Source organism: Triticum aestivum, chromosome 6A (assembly GCF_018294505.1).
Source record: "Triticum aestivum cultivar Chinese Spring chromosome 6A, IWGSC CS RefSeq v2.1, whole genome shotgun sequence".
NCBI lineage: Eukaryota > Viridiplantae > Streptophyta > Magnoliopsida > Poales > Poaceae > Triticum > Triticum aestivum.
The window spans coordinates 33,867,431-33,877,477 of NC_057809.1; the positions used below are offsets into that span (position 1 = coordinate 33,867,431).

The 10,047-nt window shown below is 48.8% G+C and overlaps 1 protein-coding gene across 1 annotated transcript; it reads left to right on the forward strand.

Annotated features, from left to right (window-relative positions):
* The first annotated feature begins 531 nt into the window (after positions 1–531).
* Positions 532–5,089, forward strand: LOC123129380 (F-box/kelch-repeat protein At3g61590). Its single transcript, XM_044549570.1, has 4 exons — positions 532–618; positions 1,131–2,328; positions 3,105–3,195; positions 4,746–5,089. Exons 1-3 carry the CDS (start codon positions 532–534, stop codon positions 3,158–3,160), a joined length of 1,341 nt encoding a protein of 446 aa, XP_044405505.1. The 3' UTR covers positions 3,161–3,195; positions 4,746–5,089.
* The last annotated feature ends 4,958 nt before the right edge of the window (positions 5,090–10,047 follow it).

Genomic DNA, 10,047 nt, shown 5'->3' on the forward strand with positions numbered 1-10,047 from the left:
GGGGGCCTCCTAAGGGCGGCGGTGCATCTCGGCCAGCAGCGGTGCGGCTCGGTGGCGGCCCTCGAGGTTCTCAGTGTGGCGGCGCGGCCATTGGTCGCGGGACGGCGTGGCGGTGCGGGTGGCCGGCGCGCCTGGGCGGCCCAGATCTGGGCCCTTTTGGGCTCCATCCGGGCTTGGGCCGGCCGACGGCTCGGTGCACAGCGACCCTGCTCCCTGGTTGGTGGCGAGGAGGCGGTGGTTTGCGGGCGATGGCGGCTTCGTCGGCCGATGAGCTGCAGCGTGACGGCAGGGGCTGTCCGGATCCTTTTGAGTCCGGCCGGGCCTCGGCGCCTGGCAGGCCCCTTGTCCGTGCGTCCGGTCGGCTCCGCGGCGCCGGTGGTGGTTGTCCCCTCACGTCGGCGATGTTGCGGATGCCCCCGAGGCCTCTAGCTCTTCTCCCGCCCTCCAGGTCTCGTGTCGGTGACCTCAGGGAGACGGCGAAGTTGATTCGGTGATCGTGGTGGCACATGTTGGTGGGTAGCGTGATGGGCGATGCACTATGATTCGTCTGGGGTGGTGCTGGGGTTTGGGTTGGAAGAAATCTCTGGCAGTTCTTTCGGCCTCGACGCGGCGGCGCCTGTGGGTGTCGCCTGACCTTCCTGAAGGGCGTCGGGTACACCCTCCCCCCACTCCCCCCCCCCCCGCGTACCGAGGGAAACCCTAGGACTAGCTAGTTCGGGCAACAGCGACGTCGTCGTCGTCTCTTTCTTGAAGGTGTTGCTTGGTACGCGGCGCTTCGGAGTGCTGGGAGCGTGGTGGTACTTCTCTGGAGGGTGCAGCGGTCGCCGGTCGTCTTCGTTCGTTGATCTGCCATTGTTGCATTAGTTTTTCTTTCTTTTTTCGCTGTTTTTTTTGGGCTTGTTTGTGCTGCGGCCTCAGCACCTATCGTTGGATGTATCGGTGGTTGCTTTGTAATACAAAGCGGGGAAACCCTTTTTCGTAGAGTATACTTGAGGCTATGTGATTGTACTGTATACATTAAAAAATACTAATAGATAGAACTATTTTTTTGTTTTTCTAAAAAATACAGTAGTTTTTTGTTCTTAAAAAGGGCACTGCAGCCTCATTTTGATGTTTTTTCTAAAAAAAAGGTGGTTTTGGGCTTCAATTTCATTCGTCAATCGTCACTCGCAGCGTCATTTCCCCCATCTGTGGACGCCCAAGACTGCGCCGCCGCCGCCGCCTTCCCCATGAGCGCCATGACGGCCACCCTCCACCACCGTCCCCGCTCGCGCTCGCCCCTGGAAGACGAGGATCTGCTCTCCGAGATCCTCCTCCGCCTCCCGCCGCAGCCGTCCTCCCTCCCCCGCGCATCCGCCGTCTGCAAGCGCTGGCGCCGCCTCGTCTCCGACAGCGGCTTCCTCCGCCGCTACCGCCAACACCACCGCCGCAGCCCTCCGGTCCTCGGTTTCTTCCGCAGCGACTATCCAGGCATCTCCTACACGCCTGCCATGGAGGCCCCCGACCGTGTCCCCGCCAGTCGCTTCTCCTTGCATCTCAATGACAGGTACATTATCCTCAGCTGCCGCCATGGCCTCGTGCTCATCTCCCACTCGTCGCGGAACCAGGTCCTGGTATGGGACCCCGTCACCGGCGACCAGCACCGCGTTGCTGCTCCCCTAGGGATCGACATGACCACTACCCCGATGGACGGGCAGGTGCTTCGCGCTGCCGCCGACGCCCAACACTTCCAGGTGGTATTGGTAAACTACAAGAAGAAATATGCACGAGCAATCGCGGCCATTTACTCGTCGGAGACCGGTGTATGGAGTAATCTCATCCAAACACCGGTTCCACGTGAGGCCATGGAATATGAATCCATGCCCCCTGTGCTGGTCGGGGATTCTCTTTACATCTTGCTCCCTGGCGATAGTACAAGTGTAATTCTCGAGGTTGATTTGGATAGCCAGAGCCTAGCTGTGTCAGGTCTGCCAATGGATACCTTTGCCAAAGATCAATTCTTGATGGTTATGCGAGCAGAGGGTGGCGGGCTGGGCGTACTCTCCCTGACAGGATTCGCCGCCGAGTTATGGAAGAGGAATACTAACTGTGATGGTGTTGCTTCATGGGTGCTGGGACGAACTTTTGAACTGGATAAGCTACTTCCCTTGAATTCAGAGAATATAAGGCACACAGCGATGGTAGCTTATGCTGAGGAAAACAATGTGGCTTTCTTGCGGACATTTGACAGTATCTTCATGGTCCAGCTTGAGTCATTGCAGTTCAGTAAACTTCCTGAAAACAGTAATTGTGATATCTGTTATCCATTAGAAAGTGTCTATGCTGCAGGTAATACCATGTCTTCAAACTCTGGTTATAACAAATCCATGTTGATTTTCGATAATTATTTGATGGAATATGCTGTTCACATTCTTTTGTGTTAAGCTAACCATTTTAAGTAGTGTCATATAATCATATTACCTGTTTCTTTTGCTGCTTGATTGACCTCTTCAACATATATATAGCGAATTTGTTCAGTAATGTTTCTGTTCGGATGCTTGTGTGAGAGCTTTATTTGATGGTTATGAACTTATGATCTGGACTCACATCTGTTACTTGTAGCTAGTCTGATAGTGTCCTTTATGCCTTTTATGTCACCAGTTCATCGTTATTTTGTATCTGGTTTGTCAACAAATATGTAGCGATGAGTTTCTTACATTATCACATACTGTTATTCGTTGAACTATGTGCTTCAAGTCAGACATAGAAAATTGTCTTTATCATTTTATTATATGAATATCTATTGAATAAAATAATGAACACCGAGATTGGTAAATTCTTTCTGTAACAGTTGAACTAAATTTCATAGTTTGCCTTTGATATATAAGAATTGTATGTCGGTAGTGTTAGTGCTGTGGTGCAGGTCTTTCTCATGTTAAAAACAACTGCATCGGAATATTCTTTCAATTTGACAGGCTGTATGGTTTTTTTTTCTTTGTAATGTTGTATCAGATCTCAGTTAATATTTTTCCAGATTACATTTGTGAGTTGTGTAAATATTGTGTTGATGCCTCCTTGTATCTCTTTAGCTTTCCGTCAGGTTATTTGACTTCTTATGATTGCAGAAACAAGCATTGGTGGTGGACATGATGGAGCTGATCAAAATATGCTGAATCAATGATATACTGGATGAGCAGGAAAGCTTATCATCTGAATGTATGTTGATGTATCTGAAGTTTTGAACTGTTCTTTCAAAAACATGTATATTTTTTCCTTTTTACTGCCATTCTCAAATACTAAATTGCAAGAGAGGGTTATAAGTTTTTCTCTATGATCTTTTGTTTAACTGTTTCTCACCTGGCCACTTCTCATTATCCCTTCCTCAGCAGCTCTCCATTCTCTTCCTCATGCCTTCACCCCTTACATTCTCTTTTATTTGCTGATGTTTTTAAGCTCCTCTACTAGATATGCTCTTCGCTTGCCTCTCCCTTCCATCTAGCTGCCTTGCTTTCAGTTTACCTCCTCCTTAGTACTACCCAATTTCCCTCTAGTAGTGCTGGTTTTTCTCCCTCTAGCTCTTCAGATGACTGATGACTTGATACCTTTCCCCCTTTTGTGCAAAATTTGTTCCGACTCGGTCATAGATTACAATGGTGTTATGTTAAGTGATAGCAGAATGAAATACATCCTTTTCATTATTCATAGGTTTTGTTTTAATTTTACACATGCTACATTGCCTTTGATTAGTTTTTTGTGGTTATGCTATATTAGGTTCTAGTGATTTATATGTACTTCTCTGCGTAAGTGACTGACAACTAAAAATAACCTGATCATTTGTTCTATACTTCCTTCACCTATATGGGCTTTATAGCTATGCCATTTCACAGCGAACTAATTATTGTAACAAAATTTTGAAGAGAATGCCTTTGTGCCATGCCGTACTACTGTTTATCATTCCTTTTGCAGTTAAAGTACTGCAGATTTGTGGAAGGTTATTCTAGTTTTTGGCAGTTTTCTTAAATATTGTCTCGGCACCTCTCATTGTTAGTTGCATATTCAATTGGCCGTTGTCTGCTGCATACTATATGTATTTGTATATGCTTTGTGGCAGTTTAATTTCTTAAAATTGATCAGGGTTGATGTTTAACACTTTATATTAAACATATCATCAAAATGGCATGACAAAATTCACCATAAATACTACTTTCGCAGCGAATTTCACTGTGTACTAACAACATATTATCATTGGAAGTAGTGGTCAAATGCTGTGCAGAGTGAAAAAAAGACATCTATTCTTGACCGAAGTAAGTCTGTCTGTTAATAAGGCAATGCATGATCCCTTAGTTCAGGCTTCTACATCATGAATTTGATTAAATCCATCCATTAGTGACTAACTAGCTGCTTCTGCATTTAAAAAGAAGAACGGTAATGAGCTAGAAACAATACTTTGACATTTCTGATTTCCTACTCCATGAACCCCTTGTATGCCCACTGATCTTTTAGCCTCTATTAGGACCAGATATAGCCAAAAATTGCCAATAAAGTAATAATAGTAGCCGAGGGTCACTACACTACAAATTACTTATTCTGTGTTTCTAATGTTGGTTTTGTAATGCTGAGATGATTCTCCTTTGGAGATCTCCACAATGGTGAAGCTAATGTTTACTATTTGAGTCATACAAAATCATCTGATAAAACTTTAGTGGCGTTTTCATGAATGAATGGCACACATTTGGTTTGACTGATGCTGTGATATTGCCCTGCAGGTATCTAGATTTACAATCTGGTGGCTGAGATGCAGAAGGGGCTTGCTGCGACCCGCGAGGAAAATCCACCCTCTATGTAGGATGCACTAGTCAGACCTGAAGTGGGCTTATAGGAATTAATCGCTTATTTTGATCAACCTGGCTTGTTATCTACTTTCTGTAGTCAATTAACCAACTGGCATGAATACATAACAGGCTTGCTACAAGTAATTAGTATGTACCTTTCTGGTAGGAACCGGATCCCTACCAGGGCGTGGTCTCAGGTTGTAGGGGTGGAAGGAGGGATGGCGTGGTCGCCGGCGCTGGGGCGCCGTCGTTGCGTGCGTGCGAGAGAGATAGGGCGCAGGGGCGGCGGCTAGGGTTAGGTCTCCCAGCTCCCTATGGAAGCCGATCAAATATGATTGCTTCTTGCTTAATCCTAAAAATAGGTCCTTACACGAGTTTATATAATCCTCCTAATAAGTTAATTGGGCTAAGCCCCTAATAACGATAAGATAAACTGGGCCACAACTAACTAGGCTAAGCCCCTAATATGTCGGTGATAACATCTCTCCCTGCCTGCACAAACATCCCGTCCTCGAGCTGGAAGGCGGGGAAGATCAACGGTCGCCAAACACCTCCGCGTTAACTGGAGCAAGCTGGTCGCCGAGCCCGCCGACGGCAGGGTCCTCCTCAATGTAGTCTGCAACCTCTAGGTAGAAGAGTCATGGGCAGATGTGCCCAGTACATAGGGCTCGTCGTAGTTGAAGCACAACCCTTGGCAGCGATGCTCAAGTTGCTCGGCCGGGGTGAGCCGGCGGAACGGGCGTGCCGCAGCCGCGGTGAGGGGCGCCGCAGAAGCCTGGACAGGCCGACCCTGTGCGGGAACTTCCGGCCAGGGGTGGCGCCTGCTGGATGGCCACCGTGCGACGCTCGAACGCGCGGGCATAATACATGGCCGTCTGGAGGTCCTGTGGCCCATGCTTCTCCACGTCCACGCGGATGTGGTCAAGTAGGCCGCCGACAAAGAGCTCAACCCGCTGACGAGGCGAAATGCCAGGGGCGTGGCACGCCAGTGCCTGGAAGCGGTCAGCGAAGTCTTGCACTGAGGTGAGGAACGGAAGACACCCAAGCTCCACCAGACGGCTCCCGCATATAGGCGGACCAAAGTGCAAGAGGCACAATTCGTGGAAGCGCTCCCATGGTGGCATGCCGCCCTCGTCCTGTTCGAGGGCGTAGTACCACGTCTGTGTGCCTCCTCAAAGATGATACGAGGCGATCCAGGTGCGGTCGGGCGCGAGCGTGCGCTGTCCCCTAAAAAATTGGTCGTATTGGTTGAGCCAATTCAAGGGGTCGACGGTGCCATCGTAGGTCATGAACTCCAGCTTGAAGAATCTCGGCGGCGTCTGGACGTGGATGACGGGCGGGTGCGCCTCATCAGCCTGGAGCAGCAAGGACGACGAGGCCGAGTAGGCTGGCATCAGGGTGCCGCCCTGGAACAGGGGCCCGTTGACACTGGCGAAGGGCTCGACGGAGCCCGAGGACCCGCCAAACTGCATGGCCGGGTGCGTCGCCAGCGGGGGTAGCATGTGCGGCCCGACCGAGGCCGTCGTGTAGTGTAACACCCACGATGCGACTATATCTCCCACGTGTCGGAGCACGACTTAGAGGCATAACCGCATAGTAGGCATGTCGCAAGAGGGGTAATCTTTACACATCCCATGTACTGAATAAGAAAGGGATAAAGAGTTGGCTTACAATCGCCACTTCAAACAATACATAAATATAGCATTACATCATCCAGAATACAATCAAGGTCCGACTATGGAACCAAATAAAGAAAGACAACCCCTAATGCTAGATCCCCGATCGCCCCAACTGGGCTCCACTACTGATCGAAAGGAAACGAAACAACACAACGAACACGATCTTCATCGAGCTCCTCCTTGAGCTCGGTTGCGTCAGCTGGACGGTTTCAACGGCACCTGCAACTGTTTGAAGTAATCTGTGAGTCACGGGGACTCAGCAATCTCACACCCTCGCGATCAAGACTATTTAAGCTTATGGGTAGGAAAGGTAGTGAGGTGGAGCTGCAGCAAGCACTAGCATATATGGTGGCTAACTTACGCAAATAAGAGCGAGAAGAGAAGAAAAGCAACGGTCGTGAACTAGAAATGATCAAGAAGTGATCCTGAAACTACTTACGTCAAACATAACACAAGAACTGTGTTCACTTCCCGGACTCCGCCGGAAAGAGACCATCACGGCTACACACGCGATTGATTCATTTTAATTAAGTTAAGTGTCAAGTTTTCTACAACTGGATATTAACAAATTTCCATCTGCCCATAACCGCGGGCACGACTTTCGAAAGTTCAAAACCCTGCAGGGGTGTCCCAACTTAGCTCATCACAAGCTCTCATGGTCAACGAAGGATATTCCTTCTCCCAGGAAGACCCGATCAGACTCGGAATCCCGGTTACAAGACATTTCGACAATGATAAAACAAGACCAGCAAAGCTATCCGATGTGCCGACAATCCCGATAGGAGTTGCACGTATCTCGTTCTCAGGGCAACACCGGATGAGACTAGCTACGAGTAAAACCAAACCTCAAGTTTCCCCGAGGTGGCCCCGCAGGCAGCTCGGTTCGGACCAACACTTAGACAAGCACTGTCCCAGTGGGGCTAAAATAAAGATGACCCTTGGGTTGGCCGACCCAAGGGAAGGGTAATAGGTTGTTAGGAAAATGTAAAACCAAGGTTGGGCCTTGCTGGAGGAGTTTTATTCAAAGCGAACTGTCAAGGGGTTCCCATAACACCCAACCGTGTAAGGAACGCAAAATCAAGGAACATAACACCGATATGATGGAAACTAGGGCGGCAAGAGTGGAACAAAACACCAAGCATAAGGCCGAGCCTTCCACCCTTTACCAAGTATATAGATGCATTAATTAAATAAAAGATATTGTGATATCCCAACATATCCATGTTCCAAACAAGGAACAAACTCCAATCTTCACCTGCAACTAGCAACACTATAAGAGGGGTTGAGCAACGCGGTAACATAGCCAAACAACGGTTTGCTAGGACAAGGTGGGTTAGAGGTTTGACATGGCAATATGGAAGGCACGATATAGCAAGTGATAGGTATCGCAGCAGAGCAAAAGAGCGAGCAACTAGCAAGCAAAGATATAAGTGATTTCGAGGGTATGGTCATCTTGCCTGCAAAGTTCTCCGAGTTGATGTAAGCTTGATCCTCGTAAGCGTACAAAATGGGTTCCTCGATCACGAACTCGTCTCCCAGCTCTACCCAAGGCAAGAACACAAGAAAAGGAAACCACAATCAACCACGGTGCAATGCGCAAGAAACATGATGCAAAACATGGCATGATATGCGGGATGTAATATGCAATGCACAAGTATGCTTCGAAAAGGAAAGATTGAACCAGGCCTCAACTTGGCAACCCAAGCGTGCCGCTGGGAAGATGAATTGATTTCGGTCGAAATCGATATAAAGATCACCGGAATCGGATGCACGGTTTGCAAATGGCAAGCAAAACAAGGATGGCACAATTCTGCGATTAACAACACGATGCCATCTAGAATGCAACAAGAAACTAAGCTACTGCACTCCAACATAGCAACAAAGCACATGGCAGTGATCTACTCAAGATGCTTGACAAAAGATGAACACTGAGCTACGGCTAAATCACACAAGAGCAGGTTCAAACAAGCATGAAAAACGGGCAAAAGATATCAGCATCACAAACTAAGTGAAAATACTAACATGCCAGGAATTAACATCACGAAGCAATGTTTAGAGCAAGCTAACAACATGCTACATGATCGGATCATAGCAATACAAGGCATTACATAAATCTACTCAAAGCATATAACAAAAGTCCCTTACTGACCATAAGCCAAAAAGGATCAGAAGATCTGATGGCACCCATGTAAACATAGCAAGTTTCGTTAACAGATTCAGACTTAGCAGAAAACTAGACATGGCATAAACAGAATTATGAAGGCATGTTTGCGAGCTCGATACACTCAACACAAGGCATTGCATGACAAACTAAGCATACTCCCAGCAAGAAGACATGTTCAAGAAGCTAACCATGGCAAGAACCATCTCATAGCATGCAAGGATCAACTACAACAACCTTGGCAAAATTGATTAACATGTAAACAATCTGCCAGGAACATTTTATAGCAAAAGTAGAGCAAGATTGAGTCATGCTAGAACACTCCATAAATGCAAACAAGGACATGGATGGATAATGCATAACAATATCTCAAAATCATCCTTACTGAACATACTCAAAAGAAGCATGGATCACACTGTAGCAACATGAATACATGGCATAAAAATAACAGCAGAGCAATGACTTAGTGAAATTCTAAGTCCATGAAATCAGCAACATCACGAGAGCTACTTTGCATGCTTGTGCTAGTCACCACATTGATCACAAAAAATACATGGCACACACCCCTGTAAAGATGGCATGGCATAGCCCAAAACACATGTAGAGCTCATTCCCATATGCAGCACACAATAATCATGGCAAAAATGACAAATGCTCAAGATCTGCTAAGAATCAGGAACTAACATTTTATAGCACTCTTGCAACAGTCATTAGGGCATCAAGATGGACTCAAACAAGCATGGTGCAATGTAATGAAATTAAGAGCACATCATGATGAACATTTCAATATATCATATGCATGAAATAGAGCTAAGATGATGAAGTTATGATGCAATGAACATGGACTGAAAATAACACAGATCTGGGGACTTAGTGGAAAATCAACCTCCGGAAAAGTCAACTCGGGACGGAGACGTGTGGGACGAGGAGATCCAGGACGGAGGGGCACCGTTTGGATGGGGAACCCGGTGGATCGGATCCACCCCGCGGTGGATCCGACCGAGGAGCTCGTCGGAGATGACGGCTCCGGTCGGAGGAGGCCGAGGCGGGGTGCGTGGTGGCCGGAGCAAGGCCGCCGACGGGCGGACACGGCGGCGCTCGAGGCGGAGCCGGGCGGGGCTGGCGGGAGGCGGCGGAGGCGGGGCGAGGTCGTGGCGGCGGCAGTGGCCCATGGGCGCGGCGGAGGCTGCCGGGCGGCGAAGGGCGACGGAGCTCGCCCGTGGCGGCGGGGCTGGAGGCGCGGAGCTCGGGCGCCCGCGGGCGGCGGCGGCGGCGTCCCGGGTCGGGAGGGCCCGATCCGGGCCCCGGTGGGCCGCGGGACGAGAAGGCGTCGGCTGGTGGCGGAGCACCACATGTCGCGCGGTGAGTGGCTGCAGGCGGCGGCGGACGTGTCCGG

Excerpts from the sequence above, each read along its gene's own strand:
- LOC123129380 (XM_044549570.1), top strand. The coding sequence starts at position 532 with ATGCACTATGATTCGTCTGGGGTGGTGCTGGGGTTTGGGTTGGAAGAA. Across the intron at positions 619-1,130 it reads GCCTCGACGCGGCGGCGCCT|GTGGTTTTGGGCTTCAATTT; the intron begins GTGGGTGTCGCC and ends TCTAAAAAAAAG. Across the intron at positions 2,329-3,104 it reads AGAAAGTGTCTATGCTGCAG|AAACAAGCATTGGTGGTGGA; the intron begins GTAATACCATGT and ends TTATGATTGCAG.